Genomic DNA, 19,931 nt, shown 5'->3' with positions numbered 1-19,931 from the left:
TTTACATGTTTGAATACATTTTTTTTATTTGATTGTTGATTAGTATAGTTAAAAATTAATTATAATTGAATTTATTTAAATAAAGAGCAATTTGTTTAGTAAACCATTGTTAAATTAAAAAAGTTATGTTTAGTATTTTTCCTCTTGCTGTACTGAAACCATACCGAAGTGTAATGTCAAAACTGAGGTACGTACCGAACCGTCATGTTTGTGTACCGTTACACACTGAAATGTTCCAATACAGGTAAGACGTCAAAACTTTAAGGCGACACAATAAGCCTACAAAACAAATTACTTGTTTTCTCCATTCTAACCTTTCCAGGAGCGCAGACTGAGCCAGTTTTGACATAGGCTGGATCGGGCACATCCGGGCCCATGCTGAAGTCAGCATTCATGCAGGTGATTGTGTTTCCCTCTATTTTTACTACGCTCACCGTCGCTCCTGCCGGTGGGTGGTTGCTGTCAAATACACACTGGACTTTTCCACACATAGCATTTCTGTAAATACAAAAAGTATAAATTCACTCAGCTCTGTAGTTGAACAAAAAAACAAAGCAACTTTTAAAACACAGCTGAACCGGAGACAGCAGAGTTATTTTACAAGAACATGTTGCAAGCCACGTTTTCCCAGTTTAACATTTGCCACCAATAGCTTTATTGGCAGTGCGCTGACATATAGGCAGTGTTGGGAAGGTTACTTTGGAAATGTAATAGGTTACAGATTACAAATTCCCTACTTAAAATGTAATAAGTAGTGTAACTTTTAAATTACTTTATTAATGTAACTGATTACATTTGATTACTTTTCTAAATTTCTAATGTTTTCAACTGTTAATCATTTTCAAACATGTTAACCAGGCAGGGTTAACCTTACGCAGGGTTAACCTTACAGTAGATTAGATTAGATTCAACTTTAATGTCATTACACAAGTACAGGTACAGGGCAACGAAATGCAGTTTAGGTCGAACCAGAAGTGCCATAGCAGCAAGTGCAGGATATACAATGGTTGAATAAGTGCAGGACAAGGATATGTACTGAATATATGTATAAATATATATAGAAAGATGGTTATTACTATAAACAGAATTTACAGGTGAATATGTATAGTGAATAAATATACAGATGGCTATTACTATAAACAGAATTTACAGGTGATATGTACTATCAATATAATATATATACAGATGGCTATTACTATAAACAAGGTGTAAAAGTGCAGTGGAAGTGATTGCATATTACAATTAGACGTACGGTGCAAAATGCTAATGTAAACATTGATAATGTAAACAACAGTCGGCAGTGCAAATGAGCATAATCCAATTTAGGTATGGTAGTGCAAGATACAAAAGTAAACAGTTGTTACTGTAATAAAATTTACATTCAGTAGTGCAAATAAGGCCGATGTGAGGTAGGAGAGAAGAGTTAACAATATATGAGGAAGTGGATCAACGGGGGTTAGAGTTCAGTAAAGAGACAGCTCTGGGGAAGAAACTGTTCTTTAATCTGCTGGTCCTGGTCCGGAGGCACCTGAAACGCCTGCCGGAGGGCAGGAGAGAAAACAGTCTGTGGGCTGGGTGAGAGGAGTCCTTAAGGATGCTGCGAGCTCGATGCAGACAGCGTTTCCTCTGGATGTGTTCGATGGCAGGTAGTGGAGTCCCTGTGATGCGCTGGGCAGTTTTCACCACCCGCTGCAGTGCCTTGCGCTCCGCAACAGAGCAGCTCCCATACCATACTGTGACACAGTTGGTCAGGATACTTTCTATTGCGCAGCGAGGCAAGAGGCTGGAGGTGTTGGTTTTCCACAACATGTCCGCCGAGATGTGGATCCCCAGGAACTTGAAACTGGAGACACGCTCAACAGCCATTCCATTGATGTTGATGGTGTCGTGTGTGCCTCTTGACTCCTTCCTGAAGTCCATGATGAGCTCCTTCGTTTTGGTGGTGTTGAGGAGCAGGTTATTTTCAGTGCACCATGTGGCCAGGTGCTGGATCTCCTCCCTATAGGCAGTCTCATCATTGTTACTGATGAGGCCAATCACCGTGGTGTCGTCTGCAAACTTGACGATGGAATTAGATCCATACACAGGCTTGCAGTCGGAGGTGAAGAGGGAGTAGAGAAACGGGCTTGGCACACAGCCCTGTGGTACACCAGTGTTAAGTGTGATGGATGTGGAGCAGGTGAATCCTGATCGAACATTCTGGGGTCTGTTGGTCAGGAAGTCCAAAATCCAGTTGCACATTGAGGTATTGATGCCCAGGTCTCCAAGTTTGGCTATTAACTTGGTTGGGATGACAGTGTTGAATGCTGAGCTGAAGTCAACAAACAGCATACGTGCATAAGTGTTCTTATTGTCCAGGCGAGTGAGCACAGAGTGCAGTGCCATGGAAACTGCATCCTCTGTGCTCCTATTGCTACGGTAGGCAAACTGGTGTGAGTCCAATGTGGATGGTAGAGAGTCTTTTAGGTGTTCCAGGACCAGCCGCTCAAAGCACTTCATAATGATGGGTGTGAGTGCTACAGGGCGGTAGTCATTAGGGCATCTCGGGCTAGAGTGTTTTGGCACTGGCACAATGGAAGTGCATTTAAAGCATGTTGGTACGGCTGCTTGGGCAAGAGACAGATTGAAAATGTCTGTAAAAACCCCAGCGAGCTGCTCCGCACATGCCCTGAGAACACGACCAGGGATGTTGTCTGGTCCAGCAGCCTTGTGCGCGCTGATCCGGCTCAGTGCCTTGCAGACATCTGTGGAGGAGAGTATGATTGGTGGGTGGTCAGCTGAGGGATTGAGCTTGGTGGCAGTTTCTCTGTTGTCTCTTTCAAAGCGAGCATAAAAGTAATTTAGCTCGTTCAGGAAGTTGACATCAGTGGCTGCGGGGGTGGAGTGGGTGGGTTTGTAGTCACTGATGGCCTGAATGCCCTGCCACATGCGTCGAGGGTCAGAGTTGGAAAAGTGTCCCTCTATCTTTAGCTTGTAGCAGTGCTTGGCCTTTTTGATGCCCCTCTTCAGGTTTGCTCTGGATGTGCTGTAGGCTTGTGCATCTCCTGATCTGAAGGCAGTGTTGCATGACTTCAACAGGAGTCGCACTTCCTTGTTCATCCAAGGCTTCTGATTTGGATATGTGGTGATCTGTAGTACTCAACACAGATTACTGTCAGATTTTCGAAATATTTCATCACTTGTAATAAGATTATAATATTTTAATTTTAAAGGAGACATTGGATGAAAAATATCTTCACTTACATATAAATGTGTCTTAGCAGTTTGTGGACACAACCACCCTACAATGATAGAAATTCACTTTTTTTTTTAATCCCCCAAAAACCTAAACAGTCTCAACTAATAAGCCATTTTGATTTTGGAGTAAATAACCAACTTCATTACCACGACTGAGGTGAAACCCTTGAGCAAGGCACCAAACCCCCAACTGCTCCCCGGGCGCCGCAACAATATGGCTACCCACTGCTCCGGGTGTGTGTTCACTACTGTGTGTGTGCACTTGGATCGGTTAAATGCATAGCACAAATTCCGAGTATGGGTCACCATACATGGCCACATGTCACTTCGTTTATGTCTGGCTGCGCAAATCATTTTACTCCAGACTGTTTTCTGAATGAGGGACAATTCAAGGCAGGTTTTGTTAAAAAGTTAAAACTCAAAGATGGATCACTTCCACAGAAGAGAAGGGCGGGGTGAGCAGTGCTCATTAGCATGTAAAGAGATATGCACCGAAACGAGTCGCTGTGAACAGAGCTGTTTTTGACAAGGTAAAAAGGGTGTTTTACACGACCACTGAGACCATTTAAAGAAGACCCTAATGAATCATACCACCTTGTGGAAAATGGGCATCCGATGTCCCCTTTGAAGCACAGCCACCACAAAATCAGACTTACTTTAAACTCATTCTGAGGTATACAGATTTAAAATAATAACAAGAAATTATTTAATAGCTATGATACTGTTTTTGAAATCAAATCTTTGCATAGCTACGACAGGAAACACTGGATCTAACAATACCTTAGAGAAAAAAAAAAAAAGAGTTAATAAGAGTTAATCTTAAAAAAAAATAAAGCATATACATAAACCCATATAGGAAATATAAGATTTATCGGATAAGCATTTTATAAATTTCTGAAACATTGGTGTTTCATATTTTAGAGCAGTCACTGCAATTTATGAAAGAAGTCAATTAAATCTGTATGTGGGAGTGTGTGTGAAAAAAATCAGATGTAACCCCCTTTGTAAACCTTAACATTTTCATAAGTAACTGTAAATTAATTACACATTTTTTCTAAGTAACTGTAACTGATTACAATTACTTTTATTTTGTAATTACATAATTCCGTTACATGTAACTAGCTACTCCCCAAAACTGAATATAGGCTATGCATGATAGTGTTGTGTGTTTCATGTGTATTGTTAAGTGTTCAAGTGTTCATGAAATGGATTGCCTGAGGGAAGAAACTGTTCCTGTGCCTGGCCATTCTGGTGCTCAGTGCGCTGTAGCGTCGACCAGATGGTAACAGTTCAAAGAGGGAGTGTGCTGGATGTGAGGGGTCCAGAGAGATTTTGCCAGCCCTTTTTCTCACTCTGGATAAGTACAGTTCTTGGAGTTCGTGGAGAGTGGGGAGGGTTGAACCAATGATTCGCTCAGCAGTCCGGACTACCCTCTGTAGTCTTCTGAGGTCAGATTTGGTAGCGGAGCTGAACCAGACAGTTATTGAAGTGCATAGGACGGTAGGGCTGGGCGATATATCTCATGCGATATGCATGCGCGTCTCGTCAGTAAAGCTGGTTCCTTGATTAGCGGTGAATCTCCATCACCGGTTTTCAAATGGAGCAGCATTTAATAAGCTTGTCAGTGATCTACGGCTCCGTGTATTAAATGCCACTCCATTTGAAAACAGGTGATGGAGATTTACCACTAATCAAGGAACCGACTTTACTGACGAGATGCGCATGCATAATCGCATGCGATATATCGCCCAGCCCTAGAGGACGGATTCAATGATGGCGGAGTAGAACTGTTTCAGCAGCTCCTGTGGCAGGTTGAACTTCCTCAGCTGGCGAAGGAAGTACAACCTCTGCTGGGCCTTTTTAAAAATGGAGTCTATGTGAATGTCCCACTTCAGGTCCTGGGAGATGGTGCTGCCCAGTTATCTGAATGAATCCACTGTTGTTACAGTGCAGTTCATGATGGTGAGTGGGGGGAGAGCAGGGGGGTTTCTCCTGAAGTCCACGATCAACTCCACAGTTTTGAGAGTGTTCAGCTCTAGGTTGTGAAGACTGCACCAGCTCCTTAACCTCCTATCTGTAAGCAGACTCATCACCGTCCTGAATGAGGCTGATCAATGTGGTGTCATCTGCAAACTTCAGGAGCTTGACAGAGGGGTCTTTAGATGTGCAGTCATTCATGTAGAGCGAGAAGAGCCATGGGGACAGGACTATCTCACTAGCTGCTGCCTGTCTGTCAGGAAGCTATTGATCCACAGACACACGGAGGTGAGCACGGAGAGCGGAGTTAGTTTGGGCAAGAGGAGGTTTGGAATGATAGTGTTAAAGGCCGAGCTGAAGTCCACAAACAGGATCCTCACATAAGTCCCTGGTCTGTCCAGATGCTGCAGGATGAAGTGCAGTCCCATGTTGACTGCGTCATCCACAGACCTGTTTGCTCTGTCGGGGGTCCAGTAAGGGTCCAGTGATGTCCTTCAGATAAGCCAAAACCAGTTTTTCGAATGACTTCATGACCACAGACATTAGAGCCACAGGTCTGTAGTCATTAAGTCCTATTATCTTGGGTTTCTTTGGGACGGGGATGATGGTGGAGCGTTTGAAGCAGAAAGGGACTTCACACAGCTCTAGTGATCTGTTGAAGATCTTGCAAAACTTTTGCCTTCCCTCGAGAAACTTTGCGTTCTCTCGCAGAGATATTTGCGTTCCCTCGCAAAGATAATTGTGTTCTCGCAAAGATAATTGTGATAATTGTGTTCTCTCGACGCAAAACATTTGAAAAAAAATGTTTTCCTCCCACCCCTCAATAAAATGATGATATACAGTATGTAATGTATTTAAAGGAAAATATGAAATTCTAAATATTGTGGAAATTATTTGAAAATGTATATACATATGTATTTTTTCTCTTTATGGTACAATACTGATAAAATGCAGCCAGCTGTAGTATAATTAAGTTTAACTAAAATCTCAACACCCTTTTTTCGGAATTTTTCTCAATTGGTTTGTAACAGTTAGCACTGAATCAACCACCCAACTGATTTATTTAATTATTTTTTTTAAATTGCTTTATTAGCATAGGACAGATCAGCGCTGATAGGACGTGAAGTGGGAGAGAGATAGGGGGAGTCAGGATTCGAACTCGGGACACCCATAGCACAATGCCGCTATATGTCGGCGTGTTGCCCACAAGGCTATTGTCACCGACACCTACTGATATTTTTTATTAATGTAAAACATGCATGCTTTGACTGATGAAAATTAAATGAGGTACTCACTGGACTTCACAAGGTTTCTGATTAGACCCAGAGTATCCACAGTTCCCAAACGGATTGCCAAGAGTATTAATATAACTAAAGCACTTATCATCTGCTTTAGTTGCCTCTGAAAAGCCAGAGATACAGAGAAAAAAAAAAAATAACATGTGGATCCAAACATACAAAACAAGCTTTGTATAAAATTTTAAACTACAGCATGTCATTTAAAGGTCGACTGCTTTCAAACAGACAGAAAGTGATATAATGATCACACAGTATAAAGAGATAAAAAATGAGAACAATGAGAAGTACCTGAGCCAAAAAGCTGTTTGCACTGGTAGTCAAATGTCTGGCAACGGCCCTCAAAGCAGAAGGCTGCATTATTTGCACACGGGAGGCCGTCCATCATGTAGAAATCTGCCGGACAGAATGGAGATGTTCCACCGCAGTACTCTGACAGATCGCACTGGTTGATGGATAATCTGCAGGGTGTGCCAGCCACATTGATCTGCTCACAATAAACCAATTTTACACCGTTATAAAGATCTTACTTCACTTTTTTTAAGAAGAAACCTTATTAAAGTTTTGTTCATTGGTCATTTACACATACAATAATATTAATCCAGTTTTGCTTCTTAGATTATTAACCTTATTTAAGGATGCCAAGATGCTTATACTGGACAATAAGACAAAAAGTAAACGATTTGCAAGGAAAATTGCAAGGAAATTAATAGAGGCCAAATAAATAGCTTAATATTTTTTCCCTCCATTCAGGGTTAAAGAAATATTTCCCCTAACAATGGAGATGTAGAGGAGTTTGTTTCTTCATCACAAACACACTTGGAGAAATTTAGTATTACAACACTTGCTCAACAAAGAGTCCTCTGCAGTGAATGGGTGCTGTCAGAATAAGAGTTCAAACTTCTGATAAAAACATCACAATAATCAACAAGTAATCTACATGACTCCATCAATTAACATCTTGTGAAGCAAAAACATGTGCATCTGTAATAAATTAATTGAGGTATTTTTAACTTCTGGCTAAAATACAATTCCTCTATGCATAATATTGCTTCCTCAGTGAAAAAGCTGTCTGGTGTGAATCAGGAGAGAAATATATACAGATCAAGCACTGTTTACATAAGGACACAGTTTAAAACAGTTCTAAACAAATATGTTGGTGGATTTTAATGTGAGAGGACAACAGGGGAAGCATTATATGACTATATGACCAAAAACAATGGTTTAAAGTTAAAATGTTAACCGTTTCTCCAAATCTGTTCTGATTAAGAAACATCTACATCTTGGATGGCCAGAGGGTGAGGAAATTCTCAGCAAATTTTCATTTTTGGGTGAACTATTCCTTTAAAGTTTGGCTTAGTCTATAGTAATTATAATTTTCATGATAGAAAACAGTAGAATACTTTGTATATTCTCATTTAAATAGCCAGATCAATGTGAATATGTGTGATGACGATGAGTCTGACCTGACAGTTTTCACAGCAGCTTCCTGTGGCACAGGCCGAGCCCTCAGTGAGGGTGCATGTAGCGGCATCACAACACTTATTAGTGCACTCCTGCAGCACAACAGCAACACCACATTCAGTACAACAATACTGAAAAGCTCTGGACTGCAATACAGTAAATCTATTTCATTTGTAACTTTTTTTTTAAGGATTTAATGGTGTCTTTGTCTTTCCTTTAGGTTTTAAATGATTCCATTCAATGAATGGATTCCATTGAATGAAACCATTCAAAAGTTAAATAAACAGGACAACTAGCTAGGTCAGATTAAAATAAAACATAACACATTTAACTTGTGTATTTCCTGCAGGATCATTATATTCATCACTATCATACATTTATTTATTTAACACACACATACTTATTACATTTCATTCTGTCGTTCTGTCGCACTGTGTGTAAACATACCTGGCAATAAAGCCAATTCTGATTCTGAATTCTGATCAGAATTTAATATCATGTCCAAGTGGAGCATATTATTAAATTTTGATTATTATGAAAATACTTTTTTTTTAATAAATATGCACAATTAGAAATTAAATAACACCCATTTGGGTTTCAGGTTAACTGAAGTAATTAATGGGTGATGACTGAGCCTTAACACATGCAATAGTCGTATGTATGGTTGTGTTGAGCACTAAAAAAACAGACATAAAGGACCTGTGTCTCTACAACTTCATAAACTCATACTGGGAAGAAAAAAAATAAAAGGGAAAAAAACATTGGAAATATAATTCATCGCAACTCAAAATATTTCTATGGAAATTAAAAAAGTTAAATGGAGTTTGTACAATTTCAAATGAGTTTAAATTAAATGCTTCTTTTGAGACTCAAGCTTTGACTGTGTACTGTTAAACAGGAAAGTCAAATTTGTAGAATTTTGAAACATACCTGCGGTGTGCCACAATCGCACTCCTCTCCACTCTCTAGAATGCCATTCCCACACCTGGCCACTGAGATGATACTGTCTTGAGACGGTGGGTTCCTCAAACATGCCCCTCCACCTCTCTGAATCAACCTCTCGAAGTTTTTCGCACTGCAGTCACTGAATTTAGTCGCTCCTCTGCGTTCACACCCAAACACAACATCACACACCTCAAGGACAGCAGGAAGCTTTTCACACAAACCTCCTGTTTTCTCTAATTGAGGTCAACATGAAATGCTCTACACCAATTTTATTTTCATAATCATATGTATTTCTGCGTCCAACAGGACATTCAACCAAAAAAAGTAACGAGGCCAGCTGGAAAGGATTTTTGTTGAAAACAAATTTGTCACACTTTAGTTATTTAGGGACCTGTTATTACTATTACTTTTGCCTCAAAAAATCCTAATTTGGTGCTTATTGATAGTAAGGTAGTTGTTACGTATGGAGTAGGAATAAGGGATCTAAAATACGGTCATGCAGAATAAGGCATTAATATGTGCTTTTACGTACTAATAAACAGCCAAAATGCTAGAAATATGCATGCTAATAAGCAGCTAGCTAATAGTAAGCAAAAAAAAACAAAAAAACTATCACATTAAAAGTTTATTTACATGATTTGCATTTTAAGTCTTTATTTTTAACACAATTTTAACTAGAGATGTACCGATTGCAATTTTCTTGGCCGATTCCGATTTCCGATTTTTTGGAGTGTGACCTGCCAATACTGATTTTCTCTCCAAGATCTATAACTGACAGCATATACAAACAAAAATCTACGCAAATTTCAATGCAAAAAAATATTTACATAATAAAATAAATTATTAAACATTACAATTCCCCCAATCTGGACTAAATTACAGATTTTCTCTCACTTAAGCAACTCACAAAATAAAGTGCTCTGTGACTGGAAAGAGGAAGAAATAGTTAACTTAAATTGAGTTGCTGTATGTAACAAAACAGATGTCATTTCCCACTAAGTTTATAAGTGGTCCCCCTCCTTACCTTATTAAATGTGTCATCTTTCACATCAAATTCTTACTTTGTTTCAATTAATTCAGTTAGCATAATAAGAAATTGTAGAGTTGTTGCCATTCAAATGAAATTAGTATTAACAAACTCTTATCTTTCCACTGCTTAGGAAACAGAAGCTGCATCTGAAGTGTTATTAGATGCATTTACACAGACAGTTTGATGAAGCTGAGGTGCCATAATTGCATTTACACTGATATAAATAATTTTATAAGATTAATGTTTTACTTTTTTTTTTTTTTTTAAACATACAAATAAATGTTGAAAAAAATGCAATGATACTTTTAAATATGACTAAACCACCAGTAGGTGGCGGCAAGTGTCCGTTTTAATGAGTGAGTCATTTATTCATTCATTCAACCAAATCATTAAAATGGCTGATTCATTCAGAAACAAGGCAAGTGACTGTCCTTATGAACTGGCCACTGAATCATTGACTCACTCGATTCGTTCAAAAACATGGATTCATTCAGTAACGAAACACCGCTGCGTGTTGCTCGGAGACATGAAACAGTTCTGCTGTGGCTTTGATCTGAACTATTTTCGTCAGCGAAACTGAGCTTCTTGTTTATTGAAATACTATTGTATAAAATCAGTGTCATTGCAATCGTGTTGATATTGATATTCGGGGAAACATCATGGCCGTATAATATTGCTTATCTAAATCATGTTTTGTAAAAAAAAAAAAAATTCTACCGCAGTATGCATCTATAAATTTCTGTGAGTTACTTTGTGTGTGTGCTGTCTCTCTCAAACACTCACTCATCTGGCACGACATAAATACATTATCAGTCGCTATTTACATTGAATGCAATTAAAATTAGAATCATTCTCACGCGAAACAACGCGTTTAAACCATGGTTTACACGCGACTGTGTGGCCGGTCTTGTGAAAAATCGTCCGATTCCGATCATTTGGTGCATGTCTAATTTTAACCATTCTTTTCTTTATATTATTATATATGCAATTACTTAATATTAAATTACTTATATTATATGAAATTGAATAAATATATTAAATTTATTTACTATATTAAATTATTTTATATTACTTTTTTTTTTTATATGCTATTTGTATTATTGTTTGTTATTATTGATTATTATTTGGGAAAACAACATCAAATCAGAAAACTATTTTGCATATTAAGGATGGCCAACAGTATTTTATTTATGCCTTTTAACAGATGTAATATTTTAACAAGTTAAAAAAAAAAAACTTAAAACATTTAACTATTCTATTTTCTATTAATTATTAACTTAAAATAAAATAAAACTATTCAGTAAACAATACCGTTTGGTCATCATACAGGTTTGGGACAACGTGAGGGTAAGCAAGTGACGACAGAATTTCCTTTTTTTTCCATGTTAAATTATGTTTTAAATAATGTTTACAGTAGTTGCACTAATGAAGAATTTATGAAACAACATCAGCCACTGACCCGGCAGTGGGTGCCATGATGCAGCGCTCACAGTCACAGCCAGTGATGTCATGACTCATGCCCAGGTTATGGCCCAGCTCGTGAGCAATCACCGTAGAGAACGACTGCAGAATGTTGTTACTAAACTGTGATGATATAACAGTGAAAATCAAAAAAGAACATGACATTAGAATTCATTTCTTGCATCTGTTATATGCATCTAAACGTATTTGCAGCAGGTATGCAGCAGCACAGACATTTAAAACAATGAAATTGGTCACATTTTAACAATTAATTTTTGCTTGTCTTCCCAGTTCACAAACACACCTTTCCATCAATAAATCATGCAGGTTTTAGATTACTTCTTTCTGAAAACAATCAGCCCTGAAGGCTTCAGAATACTTAAGAGCATTCTAATGTAGTCAAGTTTTATTATTATTATTATAGACAAAATGACTGGTGCAGTAAAATTGTTCTAACCACATTGATTCCTCCGCCGGTGTTCGCAGAGCACACGCTCCCTACGAAGGCCATGCCGAGCACACCTCCAGGGTACGCTCCTGAACGGCCTCTTTAAGAAACAGAGACACAGATCATGTTACTCAGAACATACACAGGTCTGATATCAATGACATCTGGTGTGATCTCTGAGGACCAAGACTAAATAAATGAAATGGGAAGGACTACATTCTCAAACTGTAAATGTACTTTAGAATTATTAGCAAAATTTTCTGAAATCTCCAATCATAAAAGAACAGCACCACACTACAGCTATAACAATAATAGCACTCGTAGTGTTGTCTATTTCCTGTTACCTCTTCCCTGATCATTCTCACCCTGGCTTCATCCAAAATCATATACTCTGAATAAGTACTTCTTTTGCATCACTGAAGTACTTACTTTGTAAGTTACACAAGTATGTTCTATTATAGTATGAATGTGTGTAGTATGAATGTAATCTGGATTTACAACATTCATTGTGTTGTCGCAATCTAGCAGCGCCAGTTGGGTTGCTATTTACAAAACCTCTCCTGTGGCTTCATGGTGAGCAATGCAGAACCTCACTGTAAGTAATAAGTCATTTGGGTACTTTTCGCCTACTTTATGAATACTATGAATTCAGACATACTACTGTTTTCTTTTACTGTTTTATAGTAGGACGGCGTGCATATTCACATAGGGCCTTCGTCATTGATCACTTATCTACTTGCATGATGTATTTCCTGTATTTCCTGTGTTTCCTAGTGTTGAAGTGGATGTAAGGTCTGCAAGTGTGTGTAGAACTTTCAATTACCCAAAAGGACACATTTGCGAGTAAAGTTTTTCCAGCTTTTTATTTACACATTTTGATTCTTTACTTTGCACAAATAAACTTCTGGTGCTCATTAAGCGATAAATAAGAAGTTAAAAAAATAAATAAAAAACGCATACTCGTCTCTTTACCACTACAATGTGTTTTACTTCCAAATGATATGCTATGTAATATCTAATTAATTTAACTTAAACTAAAAGGTTTTCTTGAGATTTTGAGGAACCCGAGTTCCTAAACATGATGAATGCCTGGGATATGCTTAGCCCAGAATACCATATTATATCATATTAAAGACAGTGTGGATTTAGTGTTCATTAAAAGCACTGAGGTTTGGGATTTTCCCAACCTGGGACAGTCTTGCACACTTTCTTCCTGTTGCATAAACGCTCTCAAGTAGCCAAGACCGCAAGTGTGGGAATTGTGACAAGCCTAAAAGTTGAGCTGCTGGATCAATGAATATGTTAAGTGAAATCAATCAGGGAATCAGAAACAAGAACTAGACAACACTACACTAAGAATTTACCAGATTTACTAAACAAGGTAAATTAGCAAGAGACCGCAATCCCATAAAAGCATAGATGGGATTGGAACACAGATGCACTAAACCGGTGGTTTTCAATCCTGGTCCTCGGGACCCACTGCTCTGCATATCTTGTATGTCTCCTGTAATAAATTATAGTCTGCCTCGACCCCGCTTCCACTCCACAATATGTTTGATCATGCTGATTTCCTAAAATGGCTTAATTATTATAGAGAAGAAAGTCAACAGTTACAACAGTTACGTTGTTTATAGACCATTTGGGATGATCACATCCTGAGCAAATGGTGAAAAGCAGTGGAATGGGACAGGTGTGGGACACATGAGAACCACCTCAGACAAAAGGGTGCCAGAACTTAACATACAGACTTCAGCTGTTACAACAGGAGCAACTTCATTTACATGACGGGTAATAAATGGAAAATGTATAAAAGGTTTGAACTTAAGATGTTCTGGGTTCATTCCAGCTCCGCTGAACCGAAGGTACTACATGTGCTTTGTCACTTCTATGCTGCAATAAACATTTTCACTTTTTCTTACACTCCCTTAACACACCTGATTCAGATCATCAGCTCATTAGGAGGGAGATCCATGAACTGAATTGAGTGTGTCAGATAAGGGAGACATACAAAATGTGCAGAGCAGCGGGTCCCCAGGACCAGGATTGAAAACCATTGCACTAAACTCATGTCCATAATGACCAACACAGTCTACCAAGAAGCACAAATCAGCAACTATCCTAGCCATGTCAACTGCATAATGTATCAAGACATGCTTTTTGAGATGTGACATAATAGCACAAAGTAAACTGACTACCGCAAACCGTAGTAAATTTTGCCATCTAAAAGGAAAACGGCTAGTAAATCTGTATGTATTTTTGTTTCACTGTATGAATATTTGGCTGCATGTATTTGATTACATTTATTACTTTCATCAGCACTTTGGTACTTACTGTGGTTTCTGAAAGTGCTCTATAAAAAAAAAAACTGAGTTGAGTTAAATCTGGCCCTCAATGGCAAAATAGTGCGATGAGCTAACATGACCACACTGGGCCAACCAATGGAGTGAGTTTGGAATGGGATTTCCTTTTTTTGACTAATGGTAGATCTACAGGAAACAATCATTGCTCAAGAGTGAACCAATATTTTATTGAACTATATATTGAAAAACCAAAGCTACAGGATATGATGGAGTACTTACACAATAAGCTGTCCCACGTCATGCCTAAGTTTGGGTAACAGTTCTGTCTTTCTCCACTGCACAAACCTGCCCAATACTTCCCCAGGGTTGCCATCTACACTGAATGGGTTCTCCTTGTCAAAAATATTCAAGCCAATCAGTGCTATCCGGATATTCAGCTGTTTGTAGTACTGGGGTGAACACAAAAATAGCCACACATATTTCATTACATCAGTCTATAAACATCAGTCACGATAAGAACTGCCCTGGCACACATTACAACAGTCTTAACACATTATTGACTTAGATTAGGGTTGGGCTTCTCCTGACAATAACTTTGTATTTGTAGCTAAAATTCTTACTGTATCCAGCAAGTTAGCCAACTGGACCATCTCATTACGCACAGCAGTTGTATCTCTGTTCTTGAAGACGAACTAAGAACAGATAAACACACCTGTAAGAACTACATAATGAAAAGACAATTCCAAAAACACAGACTTCTAATGGCTAAAACTCACCCTTTGGTGGTCCACTACTAACACCAACTCCACATATTTGGTCTGAGGTAAGTTTCGTTTTTTCTGTAGATTCAGTAGATTAAATGAAATGTTAAATGTGTTTGTGCAACATAAAAATGTTGATATAACAAGACATATTTTCCAACCCGTATAAACATGGACATGTCATCGTAATGAGAGTGGTCCTCGCTGGAAGACGTCTCATTGGCCAGTCCACATACAAATGGTTCTGATTGACTGTCCTTCAACAGGAAGAGGAGGTGTTCATTGGCTTTGGAGTGCAAGATGGGCTCCAGCCCATAGCTATTATTGCCAATAAGAATGATCCCCCTGAAACAAAATGCACAATGTTTAAAAACTAATGTTTGACCTAAAGCAAAGGCATTCAAAAAACTTTAAAAGCTAACAATACTGTAACAGGTTGATAGGACTTTTGCTACTCTTATGAGAAGTGATCTATTTAACAGATTGTGTATTTACACTGAGTGCAAATAATCCTAATCTTGTTGGCAAAGGATGTTTACATTAGCTCAGACAACGCAGATTTTGTTAGTGTTCAAGTTGGCCATACGAATACACTGTGTTCAACAACGAAAAACTGCTTAGTCTGAAACTGAGCTGTGCTTTATACATTGCTACACTATTGACAATGGACCAGTTTTGCCCATGAAATCTCACCGGATGTTTTGCAAATGTGACCTTGCATGTAGTATAGCATAGTATTCCATTCCATTAGGCATAGGGAAATGTAAGTTCCCAATAAAGTAGCATCTACTTATAGTTTTACTAAATACAATCATATTCACTGAATGTGTTGTTATTATTGCATATTGTTATACAAAGTAAATGGCATCTAACACTATTTAAGCCACAGACATGGTTTAAGCCACAGACATTGACCAATGGTCATAATGTGATGTCAAACTCTGAAGGATCTTTTTTTTAAAAAGATCTAATACAAATTTAAAACATAATACAACAAAAATGTAAAAAAAAAAAAAAAAAGCACTCTACTCCCATATTGCAATTCTGCAGATTTAAATCCAGCTAAGATGTCACGCTCGGCATGTAGATATTCTATGTCACACACCTTCACTTGACAAATTCACAGGTCAGAATTATACCAAATCTTTGTAATACTGTGAAATTTGCATGAGCTTGTATTTCCTGTCTACCGCACTGGTATGCGCATAAATGGAATTTAATAGAATGGAAAGTATAGTGTGATGGCCCCTTTAGTACAAATAGCATCTAACTTCTTAAAGTGCGATAAAAACACTTCTATTTTCACTTACTATAAACATCAAATATCTTTATTTACACACTATTCACATTTACACAGCAAACAGCCTTTCTGTCTATATTTCATGCTTTACACATCCTCTATATCCTCCATTACATTACCAGTTAATTATGTAGGATATAAAATATAAATAATTGCAATGATTGCAAACTAAAATTTTCTGACTGGTTTACACACTGCTGAAGTACACTTTTGTCAGTTATTTGTTTAGATTGGTTAATTGAATTTGAATATCTACACACACATAAACAACTTTGTATTAATAGGTCAGATAATCATATTAAAATAATTTAAAGGGAAAATGTCAAGTTCATTAATCTGATTACACAATATTGTGAACAAAAATACATCAAGTACTGTACAGTCACTTCCAACAAAACAAACAAAACAACATCAATATTTAATAGAGGTCATATTTAATTTAGAGGTGCAAAACACCTTTCAAATGTATAATTAACTTCTAGAAAGAAACATGTGTTTGCCCAGAAAAATATATACTAGTGTTAATGTTTAAGAAAAGCTTAGAATTTAGATTATACACAAGAATCAACACAAAACACAACGATCTGTTTGCTTTGTAGAGGCAGCTAGATTGTTAAATGTATTAAAAAAAGAACAGACTAACCCTTTCATTATGCAAATAAATTTAATATGCAAGTATATGCCTTTCATAACATTGCTTTGTCTGTTTGAAAGACTGACATGTTCATTTGGCAGACAGAGGGAGTGTTTTTGCAATTGTGAATTGTGGAGAAGAAAAGCAAGAAGAGGAATTTTAATATAGAGCTGCCTTGCTAGCACAGTAATAACTTTCAATAATTCAGTTTAAAAAGAAATGATGGCACCTAACTAACAAGTCAGACTGCAGTTTAGACACTGAAAATGTAAGCAACATGCTTACCTGAGACCTTCACAGGTGCTGAGAGCTACGAGAGAGTCTTCATAACCTTCCACATGTCCTTGATAATGACAAAGCTCCTGGAACAAACCCACCAGCATTAGTACAGCTCGTTTTCCAATACTATGTGAAGGTTACGGTTTTGTTTAATGGTTTTCATAAAGAGACCACATGACTAATTGCTTTCAAGCCTAGCTGATCAATGTCCACTGACTAGAATGTTTTTTTAACAAACAATTTCCTCATTCTGAAACATGCAATGTGGTGACACAAAAACAATTCTCACCAGTTTTTCTGTGCATGCTTTCTCTTTCTCCTGTATATTATGAGACAGCACAACAAAGTCCTTCGATAAAAAGTGTCTGGGAGAATAAGAGATCAAATTCAAATGCTTAATCATTAAACAACACTATTTCAAAGAATAATTCAGTCAAACTCCTTCTTACGTGTTCTTTGTCAGATGCAGTATATGTTCATGACCATCAATCATGACCGAGTATGTAATGCTATCAGCATGTCTATCCTGAAATCAGACACATCCTTTTCAAATATGCAGAAAATAACATCTTTAACTTACTTCCAGACACCGTTAATAGTGCTTTATACCTGTGCAGGTGTGCGTGAAGGGTCTGCATGCCTCTTCCAGCGCTCATGAAGAAGCTGAGGTTCGACCACATCATACTTCTTCGCATATGAAGTTTGGTCTGTGCTCTGGACTATGAAAGCATATACCACAAGAAGCAAATAAATACAACTGAAAGAATGTCTGAATAACTAATTAGCTATATCTAGGAGTTTGATCATTTACAGGAGCGAGTTTTGTTCAAATTAAGTATAGAAGATACGTTTTTAATAGATAGATATACGTTTATATACATTTACATTATATAGCCTACAGAATATATAGATCCATTCTACAGAAATGTCCACTTTTGGTATGGCAAGATGTCTTAAAATGTATTTCTTTTTCTAACATTTAAACTTAGACCACATTATTAGAATACCTTTTGACTTTATAAATACGTAAGTGACAGCTTAATGATTTGTTTATATTTTTGTGCATTTATTTACCCATAAGGAAGGTGACAACAGTGATGATTTTTGTTCAACGATAACACCCGCTACACAACTCCAGGGGACCACTACTTTCATTATATATTTTATAATATTTATTCAGCATTTATTTTTTTAAATGTCATTTACATCATATATTTGATAGTTATGGATACATTACTGTATTTTGAATGGTAGAAACCTGTTTTGGACCACAAAATAAAGCACTTTTTCTCTGTACATGGCTGTGGGGGGGAGCAGTTTTGTGGTGCTTGGAATTCTATATAATTATTAAAAAAAAAAAAAAAACATTGCCACAGTGATGGCTCAAAAAGGTGTAATTGTTCAAATAACATATTGTTTCATTTTTATTTAAAGACTAGGGACAGAAAAATGGACATTTCCATGGATAGACCCATTGGATGTAGTTATTGGACTACATTGTTCTGGTAATAATATAAACAGAGCTGTTTTTAAACAAGACCAAAACCCTAATAGTGTAATTTTAATCTAATTTAACCTAGTTAGATTACGTTTAAAACTATATATTGTAAATAAATGATTTCCCCAGTATGATTGATACAATACAATAGAGACTTTTACAGTAGTTTGTTGTCGGTGAAACACGACGATTCCTTGTATGTCTTCCTCCATTGTGTGTAAATGAAGTCATGAGTATAAAAACATCAAGCATAAATGAGTGAATTTGTCTTACCTGGGCAAATCACAAAGTTTGTGATAAAAAGAACGAAGCCGTAAAAGTGTCGCGTCATGACGTTCCTCAGGACGGACGCTGGACCTCAGGTGAGCGCGAGCGCGAGCGAGAGGCGTGTGCACGGTCAGACAGGTGGAGCGACATTCTCATATTCTCTTTCTGGCCCGGATGACTCTTCATTCTGAGCTATTTATAGATTTTAGATTTATAGATAAAGAGGGGGTATAGATAAACATATTGGCTGATTTATTCCATACGCAATTCATAGAGTGTAAATGCGTGCAAAAGTAAATAAATAAATAGTAGGCCTACATGTATCGTTTTAAGTTTAAGTTTAAGCTACTGCTCAAAAAGTTCAAATCGATCTATGAAAACTGGCCTGAGACACAAAGCTAAATAATGAATTAAAATGACTTTGGCCTAATAAAGTAGGCCCATGCATTGCACCTGATAATATATTGGGGATAGCCGTGACTTGTAAAATATTCGCTTCTGACACTTTTACTTTTCTCATCACTTAAAAGAATCTCCTCCAATAGAAAATCTTAAAAAACCTCCAATCTTACAGAAAATTTCATAAATGAGTTGTAACTTTTATGATTGTAAAATTATTGTATGACTGTATGATTTATTTATTCATGTTTTTACTTATTTAATTATCTTTATTCATTTATTCATTTATTTTACTGTACCCACATGTTCTTGTGCTTGTTCTAATGTTTTTTATTGTGTATTATATTGGGGATAAGTATAATCACAATGACACAAACGGTTTATTCCTCCAGGGGGCGCTCAGAGCCGCATTCATGTAGGCTGCAAGGAACAAATCTAAAATTTTAATCCATCTTTCCAATCTTTATTTAATTTTAACAGGGTAAAACAGAGTCAAAAACAAACAAAAATAAATAAATAATAATAATAATAAAATAAACATATAGATCCACCACAGATAGTCATACCTCTTTCGTTTTACAACAACAACAACAGCAAGTTAAATTAACCGTTACATTAATTTTCTTTCAAACAACA

General features: G+C 37.2%; 1 protein-coding gene across 2 annotated transcripts in view; it reads right to left on the bottom strand.

Moving 5' to 3' along the window:
• zgc:174164 (uncharacterized protein LOC570656 homolog) overlaps nt 1-19,061 on the bottom strand; it is a 28,621-nt gene extending 9,560 nt beyond the window's left edge. Inside the window, exons 1-16 of one of the 2 annotated variants that reach the window (XM_058794255.1) lie at nt 18,903-19,061; nt 17,741-17,850; nt 17,581-17,657; nt 17,421-17,496; nt 17,138-17,214; nt 15,080-15,263; nt 14,934-14,996; nt 14,778-14,849; nt 14,437-14,606; nt 11,867-11,957; nt 11,408-11,532; nt 8,904-9,075; nt 7,976-8,065; nt 6,801-6,996; nt 6,510-6,615; nt 315-498 (exon numbers count right to left, since the gene is read on the bottom strand). In XM_058794255.1, the coding sequence (XP_058650238.1) occupies nt 315-498; nt 6,510-6,615; nt 6,801-6,996; nt 7,976-8,065; nt 8,904-9,075; nt 11,408-11,532; nt 11,867-11,957; nt 14,437-14,606; nt 14,778-14,849; nt 14,934-14,996; nt 15,080-15,263; nt 17,138-17,214; nt 17,421-17,496; nt 17,581-17,657; nt 17,741-17,850; nt 18,903-18,960 (1,851 nt within the window). In that variant the 5' untranslated portion in view covers nt 18,961-19,061. The remainder of the gene's footprint in view (nt 1-314; nt 499-6,509; nt 6,616-6,800; nt 6,997-7,975; nt 8,066-8,903; nt 9,076-11,407; nt 11,533-11,866; nt 11,958-14,436; nt 14,607-14,777; nt 14,850-14,933; nt 14,997-15,079; nt 15,264-17,137; nt 17,215-17,420; nt 17,497-17,580; nt 17,658-17,740; nt 17,851-18,902) is intronic. The other variant, XM_058794256.1, reaches the window with a different exon arrangement.
• Between the last annotated feature and the right edge of the window lie 870 nt (nt 19,062-19,931).

Source organism: Onychostoma macrolepis, chromosome 12 (assembly GCF_012432095.1).
Source record: "Onychostoma macrolepis isolate SWU-2019 chromosome 12, ASM1243209v1, whole genome shotgun sequence".
Taxonomy (NCBI): Eukaryota; Metazoa; Chordata; class Actinopteri; order Cypriniformes; family Cyprinidae; genus Onychostoma; species Onychostoma macrolepis.
The sequence above is the reverse complement of the archived record's forward strand: the minus strand, read 5'-3'. Positions and strand labels throughout refer to the sequence as shown.